The sequence below is a fragment of the Pholis gunnellus genome, assembly GCF_910591455.1.
Source record: "Pholis gunnellus genome assembly, chromosome: 14".
Classification (NCBI taxonomy): Eukaryota; Metazoa; Chordata; class Actinopteri; order Perciformes; family Pholidae; genus Pholis; species Pholis gunnellus.
In genome coordinates, this window is record NC_136541.1 from 20,508,635 (window position 1) to 20,526,146 (window position 17,512).

Below are 17,512 nucleotides of genomic sequence, written 5' to 3' on the forward strand. Positions count from 1 at the left end.
ACAGAAATCACAAAGAACAACTTTTCAGACAAGAAGCCCTCTTTTATACATACTGTACATAAATACTAAGCGTAATAACATGAAAAGTACTTCATTATTGTCACAAGATTGACCTCAGATTGACTAAAGTGTGAGTACTCATTCCTCTTCATCACCTATACATCCATCCATTTCTGTAAAGCAGGAAATGGTCCACTGACCTTTTCAAACCTTCCGTTTCTGTATGTACAGTATGCCACTCTTTGAAAAGGAAAAGTTATTATCAATTTCCCAACCCAAAGTGTGACACTTGGTCTTTTGGCGTGCAGGAGGCTGATATCTTTCATAATTTGTTCTCCTTTGTTATACCTGTGGTCTTCTGGGTACAGCCCGAAAAATAAAAAAGCCAGGGTCGATTGGAATGTCTTCAGAGATGATCTTTCATTTAATTTAACTGCATTGACAAACACAGTAGTGTCCCCTTCACCTCAGTGCTTTTGTGCTTAAATCTTGGATATTGCTATTGTATTGATTTAAAGGTCCTATATTGTAGAAAGTGAGATCTCCATTTTTCTCTCTCATCATAAAACACGTTTATGCTCTTTATAAATACTGTGAAGTATCAAACCACTCAATCCACGGACAAATGCACAAACTGTGCCTGTAAAGGAGCCGCCAGGACTTCCGTGAGGTTGTGATGTCATAGCAATGAGAAAAATACAGTGTTTTTATGCCTCTGCACCGGCGACAGCCGCGACAGAGGCCGATATGTTTTCACCGCGACAGAGGCCGATATGTTTTCAGGTTGTCCGTCTGTCTGTCCGGTCCATTCTTGTGAAAGCGATATCTCAGGAATGCCTCAAGGGTTTTTCTTCAAATTTGGTTTAATATGCTAATTATGATTAGTCGGATAAAAAGTGAGGTTATTTTTGGATGACTGTTTGGTGCAACTACTACGTGGGTATTCTAGTTTAAACATTAAAGCATGTAAACATGTTCTAGTAGAAACCCCAAATGAACCTGAAAACAAGCACGATATGTCTCCCTTTAATTTAACTGCTTCGATACATTTACACTGATTCAATCTCAGTCGAGTATTCATTGATTGAGTGATCCTAGTACTCTAATGTAGATCTGTTTCTAGATCTTCCCTCCTCACATTGTCATGGCCTTTTTCTGTTTTCTGTTGTCCTAATTCATGATTTTAATTGTATTTATTTGTACATATTATTATCATGTGTGCAGTGCTGTGATGTTATTTGACGGTGCCTTGTGATTTTTCACCTAGTTGATGTGAAGGAAGTGTGTGATCCACTGGAGGAAGGAGCAGGAGGGAGCCAAGCTGCTGGCTGGGAGACCTACTGGGGTAAAAAGGACATGGACATGACAAGGACACATATTCACACTTGTACCATGAAACTCAATCAAATGTGACGTTTTCCCTCATTGGTCTATATAAAATTTCTAGGTATGTTTCACACACACTGTAAATATGAAGCTGATTTTTCTTGGTTTCCTCTGTGTCCTGCAGCTCAGAATGGAGAAGCTCTGCTGTGGAGCAGCTGGCTGGAGAAACATCCAGAGACTGATCCAGGAACAGTGATTGCTTTATGGGACGACCCGGACACAAAGGCTATCTGGGACAAACACGCCGCAGAGACCTACTACTCCTACTGGGAGCAGTACTCATACTGGTCGGCACAGGGCTGGACCACTGAGCAGTCCGTCTGTAATGGGAACACTGGTGGAGAAGAAGCAGCAGCAGGGGGTCGGGTGGGCGGAGACAAAGATATCCGAAGGGATGGACAGACAGAGGCTAAGAGCCAACAGAGAGACGAAGAAGGAGTGAAGGCTCTTTGTGACGATATCAAGGATTTGAATGATCTGCTTGGACAGAAGTGCACATTGGAAGCAGGTGTGAGTGACTCAGAGACGGACGGACGGCGTGTGAGCGTGGCCGAGAGAGAGCTCTGTGGCTCTGATCATCCCTCTGATGGGGGGAGCGATCGCAAGAGACCTGCATCCTCCTCACAGCAGAACACCGCTGAACATACAGGTGAGAACCGGGTGTACACGTGTTTCCATGGCTAGGAAATAAGTCAGTGAACCCATTGGATTCCCCTGCATTTCTGCACAATTTAGTCATGATATACTTTCTTCACAGTCACATTAATGGACAAGCTACATGTCCTGGAAAATGTCACACAAAAAACAATTGCACGTTTTGGTATATTTATTGAATTATTTGCTTCAAACATTCAAAGTCAGGTGAGAAAAGAAAAGTGAACCCTTGGTTTTAGTAAACCTTGTTTTACAGCAGTGACCTCAGCCAGACGCTTCCTTCATATGTAGAGGAATTTCACACCTGTTTATTGACATTTCAGAAACATTGAATGGCTCTCTTCGGTACATGTCACAGAATCTCAATTGATTTTAGGCCAGGATTGACCTGGGTTGGTAATCTTATTTCAAAACATTTTTGAGCAATCAATTCATTAAATGCTCTGTCAAGAACTCAGGACTATAATATGCCCATCCAATCATTACATTCGGCCTGAATTTATTGATTTCAAGTTCCGTTAGCCGTTAGCTCTGTTAGGTGTATTAGCCCTATTAGCCAAACACACCGCAGGACTGCTGCCTGACGACTGCTAACAGCTAACTAGCTGTCCTCCTACCGACATGAGGAGACATGTTCTGTCTGCCTTGGTTAGCCACCTCTAGTTAGCGTAGCGTAGCTCCAAACACCAAGACGCTCAGTTGCAAATAAAATGCATTCTTAGCCATAAAATGTGCAACGCTTCTCCGACGCTGTCAGCCAGGAATACTGTTCGCATAAATCCTTTTCCTGGCTGGGTCAGGGCTGCTAGCTGTGTGGTTGGCCGACCCTTTGATACGATGTCCAGTTTTTCTGGAAATGTCCTCCAGAAAGGCGTTGCCAGTAAATCCGCCACCAAATCCGTTTCTCCTCCTCCTTCAGCCATTGAGTGTTAAAAAAAACAAAGCTAGGTAAAAAAAAACTCTTACTACTACTACAAAGTTCTGCTAGCTAGTTTCACAACAGTCACGCTAGCCCACTGACCAATCAAGCCGCACGTTAATGCTGACGTACAAGGAATACGTCCAACATGTCAAACTAAAGATCTGATTGGATAAAAGCTCTACTTAAAACAAACTGTGCTGGAAGCAGAGCAACAGAGGAAGACAGTAGCTGTGCAATTAGATAATAAGCTAATGGTGGGAGTTGCATTGCTAAATATCTTGTATGTTTGGACTCAGATTCCCAGCAGGCATCTGGCAGCCCTGACAGACGGTGTGGCTCCCGGGACAAGATGCCAAGTAGAGAAAATGATGACGATGATGACAAACCCCCTGGAGGAGGACGTGCCAAAGTCAAACGCAGGCGAGTTTCTACTTTGTGTATTGAATATGTTGATTCAAGAAATTCTGAGCTACCTTTTTAAAATAGGATCTGGTTCTGTTTTTTACTCTTGCAGACAAACTAGCTTGTGTTTTTGTAGGTGTGCTTTGTACCCCCTCACAAATAATGTATTGGTCATGCTTTGTGAGAATTGGATGAAAAGAGGGGAGGGTCGCTGCACCTGTAGCGACCAGCAATGAAAGCGAGCGTGTTGTCTTCGTCTCGTCAGAGTCTGATGGTCTTCTTTGTTTACTTCCATCCATCCATCCATCTTCCTCCGCTTATCCGCGGTCGGGTCGCGGTGGCAGCAGGCCAAGCAGGCTGACCCAGACTTCCCTCTCGCCCGCAACATTTTCCAGCTCATACTGGGGGATCCCGAGGCGTTCCCAGGCCAGCTGGGAGGTATAATCCCTCCAGCGTGTTCTGGGTCTCCCCCGGGGTCTCCTCCCAGTTGGACGTGCCTGGAAAACCTCCCGTGGGAGGCGTCCAGGTGGCATCCTAATTAGATGCCCGAACCACCTCAGCTGACTCCTTTCGACGACGCGAAGGAGTAGCGGCTCCACTCCAAGTTCCCTCTTGATGTCCGAGCTCCTTACCCTATCTCTAAGGCTGAGCCCGGCCACCCTACGGAGGAAACTCATTTCGGCCGCTTGTAGCCACGACCTTGTCCTTTCGGTCACGACCCAGAGTTTGTGAGGGTAGGAACATAGACCTTCCGGCTCAGCTCTCTCTTCACCAAGCTTTACTGCTGCAGCCGCACCGATCCGCCTCTCGATCTCCCGCTCCATCTTACCCTCACTCGTGAACAAGACCCCGAGATACTTGAACTCCTTCGCTTGAGGTAGGCACTCCGTCCCCACCTGGAGTGAGCAATCCACCGGTTTCCGGCAGAGCACCATGGCCTCAGATTTGGAGGTGCTAACTCTCATCCCTGCCACTTCACACTCGGTTGCAAACAGCCCCAGTGAATGCTGGAGGTCACGATCCAAGGAGGCAAACGGGACAACATCATCTGCAAACAGCAGAGAGGCGATCCCGAGACCCCCAAACCTGACGTTCACCCCATACTCCCGCAGCACCCCCCACAAGAACCGCCAAGGGACCCGGTCGAAAGCCTTCTCCAAGACCACAAAACACATGTAGACTGGACTCCCAGAACCCCTCCAGTAGTCTTGCGAGGGTAAAGAGCTGGTCCACTGTTCCACGGCCGGGTCGGAATCCGCACTGCTCCTCTTGAATCCGAGGTTCGACAAACGGTCGGAGCCTCCTTTCCAGCACCCTGGCATAAGCTTTCCCCGGGAGGCTGAGTAGTGTGATACCCCGATAATTCGAGCACACTCTCCGGTCCCCCTTTTTGAAAATGTGAACCACCACCCCGGTCTGCCAGTCCATGGGCACTGATCCCGACCCCCATGCGACACTGAAGAGGCGTGTCAGCCAAGACAGCCCAACAGTGTCCAGCGCCTTCATCTCAGGGCGGATCTCATCCACCCCCGGCGCCTTGCCACCAAGGAGCTTTTTGACTACCATAGCGACCTCCGCCAGGGATATGGTCGAGCCCCCCCCCAGGTCTTCAGGCGCTGCCTCCTCTGCAGAGGACATGTTGGTCGGGGTTAGGGGTTCCTCAAAGTTCCTTTCCACCACCCGACAATGTCCCCCGCCCGGGTCAGCAGTCGTCGTCGTCCCCCCCCCTCGCTGAGAACAGCCTGGGGTAGGCCCTGCTTTCCCTTCCTGAGCCGTCAGATGGTTTGCCAACCCAAAGTCCTTCTCTATGGCCTCCCCGAACTCCTCCCATGCCAGAGTTTTAGCATCCGCGACCTCCGCAGCTGCAGCCCTTCCTCTCAGTACCTCTCAGCTGCTTCAGGAGACCCCTGGGCCAGCCAGGCCCTGAAGGCCTCCTTCTTCAGCTTGACGGCTTCCCTCACCTCCAGTGTCCACCACCGGGTTCTCGGGTTGCCGCCACGACAGGCGGCCGCGTCCACAATAGAGGCTTTGAACATGGTCCATTCGGATTCCATGTCCCCAACCTCCCTCGGGATGTGTGAGAAGTTCTTCCGGAGGTGGTAGTTAAAGACCTCCCGGACAGGGTCCTCCACCAGATGTTCCCAGTTCACCCTCACTATACGTTTGGGCTTATAATAAAAATATTATTTTAATTTTATACAGCGCTTTTCTAAGTACCCAAAGACGCTTTACATAGGGCTTGCCGGGTCTTTCCAATCGGTTCCCCCGCCATTAATTCTAATATACCATAAACTGCCTGTTGGTTCCACGCACAGCCGATTACCCTCAATCATAGATATGCATTTCATTTGGAATTTAACACCTTTAAGGTTGTGACAGTCAAGGCAAGTAGTCACAACATCCTCTCATTTCTAGTTGATTCCAGATTTCCATGAGATCTTTTCTGATGTAGAAATTAAGCTTGAAGTCTCAAAAGAAGCAAATTTGTACCAAAAAGAAAATTCAACAAAATTAGGATCAATAACAAAATGTTTATCCAGTGGGCTGAAACTGCAGAAAATAACAATCATAAGTACATTGTGAAGCAGTATTTTGTGTTTGCAGTCATGAGCTGGACGTGGAGGAGAACCCACATCTGACCCCTGAGGAAGCTTGGAGTAAACTGGGACTCAAACACAACCCGGAGCCTCTGTAAGTCCAGTTTGTGTGTGTGTGTATGGGGGGGGGGGGGGGGGGGGGGGTCTGTTTGCACCTCGGTTGGTCTGCAACTCATTAAGATGTGTTAACAGATGCTATGTGACTATAATTTACTCAATTTACTTACTGTACTACCGCACACCATTTGGTATCTTTATTTCCCAGTGGTACAACAGATCACAAACCTCACGGTTCGGAACATTTTTCGGATCAGCAAAGACAAGGGGAGGACACAAATATAACTTTGCTTTCCATTTATTAATTAAAGAACTTCAAGAACACTTAAAACAAAGAACTTTGGGCTATAGTCTTACATGAAAACTAAAATATTGAAGATGTCCAATTTTAAACAGAATGAAATAAATAAATAAAAATAAAACATTCAAGAATACTCAATTCTGTTAAGTTTATGTGCAATATTGAAAGAAAGAAACAGCCAGTGAGCTAGCTTCCACTGTTTCAACTGAACTGAACTGCTCGTCAACAACTTGGGTCTGTCTACTTCCTGTCAGGTTATGTCATTCAAATACACTGCAATAATGTTTACCATTAATGTGGCCAGGTCTCCCTTGAAAAAGAGATTTTTAATCTCAATGGGACTCTCCTGGTTAAATAAAGGTTAAATAAAAAAAAATAAAAAAATATGTGAAATGGTCTACAACTTTACATTATTTAAAAAAATATGAGAATATCTCCATTGTCTGGGGAGAGGGTCGACCTTTCTGTGGTGACTGGGATATTACTATTGGGCCTGTCTAGCTTCACTCTGCTGCTTCTGTCAGCACCTGCACCAGGTGTGTCTGTGTGACTCTCACAGAGGGGGCGCGTCTATAGGCCACCGTAGTTCTCTCCATGCTTGGAAAGAGGAGTGAGCAGAGGGTTATTCAGTTGATTGCAATATGCAACCTCACCACTAGATACCACTTAACTCCTACACCCTGCCCTTTTAATTATTATTTTCATACTAAGCGGTCTTAACAGAGAGTCTCGTATGTAAGTGAAGTGTCATGATGTGTAGACGTAGTGGAGCGGTTGTCACACGGTGAATGTCTATCTCGATGTTTCTGTTTGTGTCTCAGGTTCCACAGTGTGTTGAGCTTCCGAAGCAATGCTGGTCAGATGTGTCAGAAGCAGCGGTGGGCTAAGAGAGCGGTCCGCAGCATCCGCAAACACACCAGGTTCCCAGAGACATGTGGAGATGATGCACGGCCACAGACCAGCACCCCCCTCTCCAAGGTACCTCCTGTAAAGAGTAGAAAGGGCTTACACTGTCTGTAAGACCGGGTTAGGGTTAGGGTTAACCCTTAAGGAGGTCCTGACTTGATTGCTTGGAATGGGCTTCTGGTTGGTGCTGACTCATCAGTCAGCATTTCTTTGTTTAGAAGAACCATCGATCTGCAACATGAAAATCCTCTTGATTAGTTTACCAAATTAAAGTTACTAAAAGGAACTTTTAACTGATTATAAAACAGTCTCATTTTAATACTGATCAGAATCAGAACCGTTTATTGCCATGGTATGTTGAACATACAAGGAATGTGACATGACGGGAGGTAAAGAACATTTAACAATCAACACAAAGTAGAAACATATTAAAATTTACAGAGAGATATAAAATAAAGTAAGATATAAAATAAAGTGAAATATAAAATAAAGTGCACAAATGAACAGATAACAGGACTATAAGCAAGTGAGATGTAAGTGTAGTGTAAAAGTGTTGAGTGTGATAGAAGGGATGCAGGGGAGTGACTAGTAGGAAATTGGAAAATGACAGAGTCAGTGGGGGTCCCGGGCTCTGTTAATGAGCCCGACTGCGGATGGGAAGAAGCTGTTCATATGGCGTGAGGTCTTGGTCCTGATGGACCTCAGCCTCCTGCCAGATGGAAGGGGCACGAACAGTTTGTGTCCAGGGTGAGAGGGGTCGGCTACAATCTTTCTTGCTCGCTTCAGGGTCCTTGAAGCGGATAAGTCCTGGAGGGACAGCAGATTGCAGCCAATCACCCTCTCAGCAGAGTGAATGATGCGCTGCAGCCTGCCCTTGTCCTTGGCAGTGGCTGCAGCGTACCAGACCGTGATGGAGGAGCAGAGGATGATGCCTCTATATGGGTCTTGTGAATGGGCGTGGTGTAATGGCTCGCTAGCGCCCCCTATTTATTAACCCCACAGTGTGTTTCACCTCAATCTCTGGAATTTGGTAGGTATATGTAGCATATGGAGATGTACAAATAAGTCCCTTGGAGGTATAGCATCGGATTTTTTATTTTAGCTCATGAAAACTAACTAATGTTCATGCACGAAAACAAAAAGTTGACACATCTTTGCACATTAAGATTTAGGGACAAAACATCCCTTAATATGCATTTTGGACCAAAGGTATTGAAAATTGTTTAGAACAAGCCTTTGTGTGTTGTCCTACACCCAAACCACCCTTATGGATTATCTATGACAGTCAGAAATGGAAAGTAACAGAATGTTTTTTTAATTTATTAGTTTGAATGTAACATGGAAGACCTTAAATGAATACTGTTTGTTTCACAGGTCAAAAACTTCCTTGAACAGAACCAGAGAGAGACACGGATGAGTGAACAGCGTGAGATGGGTGGAGGGAGCCCACAGGAATCTGAGGACAAGCCTCCAGTTCTGGAAGAAGTACCGAGAGAGAAAGAGGAGAGGAAGACGAAAAGTGCAGCTGAGGAAGGAAGTAGAGAGGCAGTGGAAGGAGATGGTTGTTATTCTCTGTCCAGTTTAGATGCAGGGAGAAACTTCAGCTCTGTCACTGTGGACAGTGAGAGAGAGGAAGACGAGGAGGAGCAGCCCAGCAGACAGTTAACGTGTCTAGAAATTCCTGACTTTTTCATGTCTGACGCACTTGAAGGCAACAGTGGTAAGCATAACATCTGCCAGGTGATTCTGATGACAATCCTGGAGAAGAGTAGAGTAGCTTTGTAATGAATAATGTGTATGTATGTGTGCATAGAGTTGAGTGGGAAGAATGGAAGGAAACTGAAGAAGAAGAAGAAGAAGAAGGGCAAGCGAGGGAGGAGGCAGCCGGTCCCAGCAGAGATGGCGGCAGAACCCGAGCTGGCTAAATACTGGGCCCAACGCTACAGACTCTTCTCCCGCTACGATGAAGGGATCCGGCTGGACCGAGGTCAGTCTGCACTCAAGTAACAAGTCATTTATGGGAGAAAGTAGCTAGTGTTGATCCGTTTACTCTTGTTACTGAAATAGAGTGTTTGCTTATTGGGCGCTTGTATTTTTTTGTGTATTTAAAAGACGACGTCATCATGTTATTCGTCCAACTGGATTCTGTACTGACACACACATGCTTAACATCGCTGCGCGTTTCAGAGGGCTGGTTCTCCGTGACACCGGAGAGGATCGCCGAGCACATCGCCCTCAGGGTGGAGCACAGCTTCCCCGACTCCCAGCTGGTCGTAGACGCCTTCTGCGGTGTGGGAGGAAACGCCATCCAGTTCGCCCTCACTGGAAAGAGAGGTAAGCCCGATGTTTGTCTATGTTCTTCCTCCTCCATTCACTTCTTTCAGTGCGTTATATCGATGGTGACACCTTTCTTGTATCAGCGGCTGTGGTTGACTGACGCTGATACATTAGACAATATTATTGGCTGATTTCATTTTAAGCAGATATATGCGACGGTGTATTTGTCAGTTGGGCTGCTCGCTCTGTTGTTCTGTTGGTTTATATCCTGGCCTCCGCATTCTGAATTAACCGTAATTCTTTTATAGATTTCGAGTAATCGAGTAAATCAAGTAAAAATAAATCATTACGACAATGTAAGTGACTTGTAATAAGCACGTATCAGCATTTTTAGATTCATTTGCAATGGAAATGGTCCACAGTGAAAGCAAATGTTTTTGGTCTTTATTAATCTGTGTTTCAGAGGCTGTTGTGGGCTGAAGGTGGGAAGAGGGCTACGTAATGCTCTGACATTTAGTGAGGAAAAAACAGGCATGGCCATATTCACAGTGGTCCCTTGAGCTCTCACCTCAAGAAATGTGAATGAAAATGGGTTTTATGGGTTGAACCCATGGCAGTTTGGGGAAAAGAAACATTGTGTTTAGGATTGGAAAGCTGAGACTCCTTTAGATCCAATGAGCCCAATTGTATTCATGTGTGATGTTTGTCCCCATAGTAGCCATTTAATTGTAGTGAGACCATTTTTTTTTTAACTTAATGTCACTGTGTAGAATTACCTGATGTGACCTCGAGTGAAAATACAGCCTCATGAAACTTTACAGCCACAAACAAGACATCGAGGGCTTTCAGAGGATGCATGGCTTTCCTAGGTGTGTGGACAATAAGGGGGATTCTGAGAACAGAACAGAAGTAATCTCCAGCCGATCACAGAAAATTACAATTCTTTAAGATATCCCAAAGGTCAAACGTTTTGCTATGATGTTTCTCAAGTTCTTGGTGTTGTAATTTGGTGTTTTGGCTGGATTTTTGTTGATTTACCAACTCGATTCTCGAGTGGTAAAAAATCATTAAATCGTGTGCCAAATCCATGTAACAAATGGTATAATTGCTGCAGCAACATACGAGACATATAGGACTGTCTCAGAAAATTAGAATATTGTGATAAAGTTCTTTATTTTGTGTAATGCAATTAAAAAAACAAAAATGTCATGCATTCTGGATTCATTACAAATCAACTGAAATATTGCAAGCCTTTTATTCTTTTAATATTGCTGATTATGGCTTACAGCTTAAGAAAACTCAAATATCCTATCTCTAAATATTAGAATATCATGAAAAAGTATACTAGTAGGGTATTCAACTAATCACTTGAATCGTCTAATTAACTCGAAACACCTGCAAGGGTTTCCTGAGCCTTGAAAAACACTCAGCTTGGTTCAGTAAACTAAATCACACGTATGGGGATTATCACAATATTCTAATTTTCTGAGACAGTCCTGTAAGTGAGCATTGGAGTGGCCATACTTCACGTTCTAAGCTCTTATAAACTCTAAACGTTCAACATTTGAATGGAAGCCTTAACAAAACACAATGTTTATTATAGATTTATGACTAGAATGACTAGATGCACACAATTTCTATGTGGCATACACTGTTGACCTGCTATCTCCCCTAAAGATCCCCTTTCCCCTCTAAAGAATTAAAAACAATGGGTCTATGTGGGTCTCTTGGGTTCAGGAAAAACTAAAAATTGTAAATAAGAATTTCTTCTTAATGACATGGCAAGTTAAATAAAACATGTAAACTCACTCAGGTATGAGCATATACAAAGTTGTGTGTCATCTGCATACCAGTGATATTTGAAGTTATGATGAGTAATAATGTATCCCAAAGAAGCATGTATAAAGAATAGTGCTGGGCAACGATTAACATTTTGAATCGCGATTAATCGCATTGTTATGGCAAAGTTCAATAATGAATTCTAAAGTAGTGTATTGTGCACTTTTATTTTAAAGTACTTCACTATCTGTGCTCAGTGTGTGACGTCATGTGAAACGTTCCACTGCCGTGAACATGAACACGTTTCAGCACGTTTCATCACGATGTGTGTGTTGTGTCTTCATGTGAATGCAGCTCTACTCTTCATCACTATAATGCTGTAACTCAGAGGTGATGAAGGTTACCCAGCGATGTCCAGTAGTCTCCAGTGAGAGCAGCAGCTGGTGCTCGTTGTAACACGTCGCTGTTGTCGTCCTCTCCTTTAACACAGCTTGTGTGTTCTTCTGGTGACGGTGCGTCTTGAGGCTCATACGTGACGTCATTCGTTGATCCTGAAGGTGCGTTCACACCAAACGCGACGTGAACGCACCTTGAGAACGTTCCTCAGACCGACATCTTCCACAACACGAACCTGCAGTTTGTCTCCACTTCTCTGTAGCATCTGTTAGCTTCTCTAAACTTCTCCCACGCGCTGCATCAACGTAGTCTGAAGACTTCCTCCACTGCTGCCAGTGAGCCAGGCACTTCCAAAATAATGTAACAGACCGTCTCACCCAGCCGAGGACACTCTGGAAGCGGAGCAGGCAGGTCCACATGGATCTCCCTACTGGCCGACCGTCTGCCAAACAGCCCTGAGCTGGGCTTCATGGGTCTTCATGTCCAACCCATATCCTGTACTTGAACCAGCGGAGTTAGCCTGCTAGCTAAACGGAGACAGCTAAGCTAAGCTAAGAAAGTGCACACTCACAGTCGCCGAAGTGTAAAGTAGTCGTAGCGGTCCGTAGTCGGTGCGTAAGAAACACCACTGCCACCAATGTGCCCGAGCGTCCTGGGTTCGTGTATGAGGGGCAGTTATAAGACGTAATAAGCGGAGTCGGGAGACCAGACGTCTCGTTCTCTTTATGTCTGTTCCTCCCTCGACCAGAAGCGGGAGTCACCTTTACTCTACGGCAACCCTGAAGGGACATATCATCTCCAATACAACATGATAAACATGAGACAGTCTGTTACAATAATAATAATTTAAAAATAAATGCGTTAACGCGCGATCAAATAATTGTCGGCGTTAATGAGTTAATGCGTGAACTTGCCCGGCACTAATAAAGAAATAGAACGGGGCCCAGAATGCTCCCTTGAGGAACTCCATATTAATGTCAAGATTAACATTTAAGCCTCTGATCTGCCGCCAGGTTTTAGAGTTTGTCTTCAACCCTGTGATCCGGGTCTGAACCTGCGGGTCGACTACCCGCTTGGATCTCAGAATGCTATCTGCCACACGGGGAAAAGGTTTTGACCTAACAAGTCTACTGCTGTGTTCCCTTTCTCAGTCCTGGCCATTGATATCGACCCGGTGCGGTTGGACCTGGCTCGGCACAACGCTACGGTTTACAACGTCGCCGACCGGATCGACTTCCTGCAAGGGGACTTCCTTCAGCTGGCCCCTCGTCTCCATGGCGATGTGGTCTTCCTGTCACCACCATGGGGAGGGCCGAACTACCTGACCGCTGAGGTGTTTGACATCAAGACCATGATGCAGCCTGAAGGATATCCTTTGATGCTAGAGAGGGAAAATGTGCAGTAGATATTCATGGTCTCGAGAGGATACCCCTCTGACATTTAGACATTTAGTCTTGTAACATCAACTGGGCAAAGTTTACACATGTGGTATGTCATTGTAAAGGACAGATTGTCATTACATTGACTGATGATGAACTCTTTTTGTTTTGGGCTCCTGTAGCACTGCCCTCCGGACAAAATGCCAGCTCCATACACAATAAATAACACCTTCTTCTTCTCACTCTGAAATACAGCTACGATTGGAAATGTTTGAAAAAGTGGATTGTGTTTCTATCAGATGATGTTTTTCATCCTTAACGGTACACACATTTGAGATTTTCCGCCTGGCCAAACTGATTTCAGACAACATCGTGTACTTCCTGCCTCGCAATGCTGACATGGATCAGGTCTGTATGTTCAGTCTTCATGTGTCTGGATGCATGAGTGTTGAATAGGCTGTTAGATACGGCTTAACAACATCATTATCTCACCCGTGTGTGTGTGTGTGTGTGTGTGTGTGTGTGTGTGTGTGTGTGTGTGTGTGTGTGTGTGTGTGTGTGTGTGTGTGTGTGTGTGTGTGTGTGTGTGTGTGTGTGTGTGTGTGTGTGTGTGTGTGTGTGTGTGTGTGTGTGTGTCCACAGCTAATCTCCCGGATAGTGTTCAGGATGAGATTACATAAATCAGGCTTTTCAGTTCCTCGAAGCAAGTTTGGCAAAATCACCATAGCAACACATCCATAAGCTTGAACCTGCTCCAGCGCAGGCTAACTTCAGTGAGCTGGATTAGCTTGCCACTCCCCCGGAAATACATGTCGGCTCCCTTCCTCAGAGATCCATTGATGAAGGAGGATATTAGTTAGATTAGCGTTTTATAGGGAGAGACTCATAATGATATAATATATATATCATTATAATAATAACAGTGTTATTAGTACACCATAGATATCATTACTGTAGAACATGATGAAGGTGGACTCATGATAAGAATAAAGAGAATCACACACTATTTATTTTCACTGCTTATTATGAATAATACACACATACATACTGATCCGCCCATACACAGATTCACACACACATAATCAAACTCCTAGTTCTATATGGTAATCTACACATACATGTATATACACACATATATATATATATATATGATACATAAGCGCATACAGTACATATATCCTCATAAGTATCTATTCATTTGTATCAGTTAGATTCTCTTTGGGCTTGTTTTTATCTACTTATTCTCAAAGAGTTGAGATCATTATTGTCGCTATAGATCTCATTGGATGATGCGTTCCATTAAGCCTACTGCCAGCAGGCACATTTAAAGACATATCATCTGATTGATTGAGGTGATGAGGCTCTTAAAATTAGCCGATACATTTTCCCAACACTTACGCATTTAACTTGTCTGTGATATGTCGCCATGCTTCTTGTCTAGCCCTCGCAGCGTTGGCGGTGTTAGATGTTGTCATGATTATGGTCTTGAATTCCTCATATGAGTTCATGATCATCTCCTGCTCGTCAGCGGAGTAAAAAGAGGTTCTTTCTTTGAGTTTATTTGCCGTTGTACTGTTAGAAAATCATGGTTTCGGTGATCGACGCTTCACCCTTTTGAAGTAGGACGGTCACGTGCAATTATCCTGATTACTGAAGTCTGGTTCAAATTAACGAGATTGTTTGAGGAACCGAGATAGCCTGACTTCATTATCTCCATGTCCGTCTCTCCACAGATCGCCTCTCTGGCCGGTCCAGGAGGGAAGGTGGAGGTGGAGCAGAACATCCTCAACAACAAGCTGAAGACACTGACTGCTTACTTTGGCAGCTTGATAAAGCCCGACAGCGAGTAACCAATGAGGATTTCTTCCTCCTTTTTTAGTTTTTGTACTTTTTGTAATTCCATTTTTGTCATAATACAAGTGTGAAATATTGCAGACTGTTGTTCTGTGAGCACCCTGCAGGGTTGAGTTAAAGGAAGACTTCACTCCTAAAATGGTCGTTCATTTACCGATGTGTCACCTCGTATTTCCTTGAATTCTTGAAGAAAACGTTCTTTTCCTGTCATGCGTCCACGGTGAACGGAGAATCCCAACGAGGGAGGAAAGTCTGGATGAAAACACAACGTTTGAATGATCCAAGTGTCTGTTTAGCAGCAGGCCTGCACAAGCGTGAGACCGTTTATGCCGAAGTGTTTTAAATAGTACGGTTTTAGCCAAGATGCATGTGTTCATGAAGTAGACTTTGATTATATTGCATTACATCTTGTGGGTGAAGTACTTCTTAAACGCAGGTGTTTCTTAGTTTTATGTATTCTTCAGATTAAAGGTCCGGTGTGTGTGTGTGTGTGTGTGTGTGGGACATCGAGTGGTGATGTAGCAGATTGGAACAAACTGAAACTCCTACTCCTCCTTATGTAGCTCCTTCAAAAGTAACCAAAACACAATGATTTCTATTTTCAGGTGATTATACACAAAAGAAAACACTTTAACAACAGATTCCCCATAAATGCTACACACTGGCCCTTTGAGGTTTTACCATCTTTTTATTGTACATTAGAGCGAATAAATCTTTTTCACATTGTTGATTGTTGTCGTCTTCATTTTTGATATGAACACATGTCATCACACCGTTTAGTTTGAGGGAAGTTAACATTGGATAATGTGATGAGTAGCCACCTCAGCATAGGAGAGGAACTAAGGCTGCCAACAGAGGAGCTAGTCCAGTAAAGCACAGCTGTGTGTGTGTGTGTGTGTGTGTGTGTGTGTGTATATGTGTGTCTGTTGTTATTAATCTAAGCAAACCAACCACCCAAAATGTTATCTCTCCATAAAAGTCATAGTTGTTAAATTCAGCTCCAGAGGAAAGCCTTCCTCACTGCAGCTTTGAGTTTAAACATCGTAAGAGGAGATACGACCTTGTGTTGTTTAACAGAAGTTAACTTTTATTTTTCATACTGTAAGTATAAAAGAGATTTTAAAAAACAGTTTATTTCTGCATTCTTAACATGGAAAAAAGCATTTTCTCATCATTTTACAGCACTATTGTTTTTGTGCAGTTCCTGAGTCCGTGTGATGGTCTGAACCTCAACACACCATCACATGTCACCTTCTGTGATCACGTCTCACCTTCTGTGATCACATCTCACCTTCTGTGATCACATGTCACCTTCTGTGATCACATCTCACCTTCTGTGATCACATGTCACCTTCTGTGATCACATCTCACCTTCTGTGATCACATCTCACCTTCTGTGATCACATGTCACCTTCTGTGATCACATCTCACCTTCTGTGATCACATGTCACCTTCTGTGATCACGTCTCACCTTCTGTGATCACATCTCACCTTCTGTGATCACATCTCACCTTCTGTAAAAAGGCTCTAGTTTTATAATAAATACATATTCTTATATTCATATTTCTGTAAGGTGCATTAGAGATGTTAGCTAACTATTAGTGAAAATATGAACTAAATACAAGCAATAATTAAAGCCCGTTCTCTTAGTTCTTTCACAGCTGATTTAGTTTCCCGTGTGCTGCTTTCATCCAGAGTTGTTTGTTCGTAACGTTTCCAGTCGTGATGTTTCACATGTTTCTTGGGATTTGATCCTTTTCTGTAAAATATCTCCTTCCGTTCTTTATCTCACTCATATATTGTGTACGGTTTGTATTTTGAAGACATTAACTGAAGCGTTTCTTGACAGATTCCTCGACTCAAGGAGTCTGTCTTGTGTTGTTGTTTTTGTGTCCAGCCACCAGAGGGCGACATGACATCTGTTTCACATCTCCTGTGTGTCCACAGCTGGGTTTACGTGAACACAACCACGTTATGCAGCCAAGCATTGCTCAGACCTGCACACCGTGGTTTCAATACCAAATTCAGAGTAAATGTGTTTAAAATGTCTTGAATATATCGGTTTCATTTCAAAGTAATTGCTAGTTGTTTTATATTATTTTGACGTATTTGCACAAGTAACAAAACAATAGAACATGTAAGCTAGAGGAAGCCTTGTATATTTCCACTCTTTACTTTGTATTGCAAATGTGGGCTGGTCTAGATGCACCCTACCTTTCACCCAGTGCATGCTGGGACGTATGGAAAAGCAATGGATGGAATTTAAGATCTGAACTTTCTCAGACTTCAATGATCTGGTGTTTACAAAATAAAACCAACAACAAAGCCGCAGTGAGATACTTCACACTACATGGTGTCATACTCTTACAGATTGTGTTGCTTTTAATATTTCCCATTTTGACATAAATGTGTTTCCTTTTTATTTTGTTCCTTTATTGTATTATTACTGTGTCATTTCTTTCAATACGAGTGTGATAAACTAAAACATTACTGAGGATGATGGCTGAGAAATCAGTGCAGATGTCACTACGGGGGACCGAGTGTTTCGGCATTTAAGAGAAACTGGACGAGTGTAAATCAGGCTTCAGTCTGGTGTTGTTGG

The 17,512-nt window shown here is 43.9% G+C and overlaps 2 protein-coding genes across 3 annotated transcripts in view; one reads left to right on the forward strand and one right to left on the reverse strand.

Annotated features, from left to right (window-relative positions):
• Positions 1-1,378, reverse strand: part of tmem68 (transmembrane protein 68) — a 16,362-nt gene extending 14,984 nt beyond the window's left edge. For both annotated transcript variants that reach the window (XM_079173412.1, XM_079173411.1), the window contains exon 1: positions 1,264-1,378. The gene's annotated coding sequence lies outside the window, so the exon portion shown is untranslated. The remainder of the gene's footprint in view (positions 1-1,263) is intronic.
• Positions 1-15,638, forward strand: part of tgs1 (trimethylguanosine synthase 1) — a 17,242-nt gene extending 1,604 nt beyond the window's left edge. The window contains exons 5-15 of the mRNA XM_079173407.1: positions 1,268-1,345; positions 1,511-2,035; positions 3,259-3,382; positions 5,969-6,055; positions 7,141-7,297; positions 8,600-8,945; positions 9,039-9,212; positions 9,413-9,559; positions 12,829-13,045; positions 13,386-13,464; positions 14,790-15,638. Of these exons, the coding sequence (XP_079029533.1) occupies positions 1,268-1,345; positions 1,511-2,035; positions 3,259-3,382; positions 5,969-6,055; positions 7,141-7,297; positions 8,600-8,945; positions 9,039-9,212; positions 9,413-9,559; positions 12,829-13,045; positions 13,386-13,464; positions 14,790-14,906 (2,051 nt within the window). The 3' untranslated portion in view covers positions 14,907-15,638. The remainder of the gene's footprint in view (positions 1-1,267; positions 1,346-1,510; positions 2,036-3,258; positions 3,383-5,968; positions 6,056-7,140; positions 7,298-8,599; positions 8,946-9,038; positions 9,213-9,412; positions 9,560-12,828; positions 13,046-13,385; positions 13,465-14,789) is intronic.
• Positions 15,639-17,512: the final 1,874 nt, after the last annotated feature.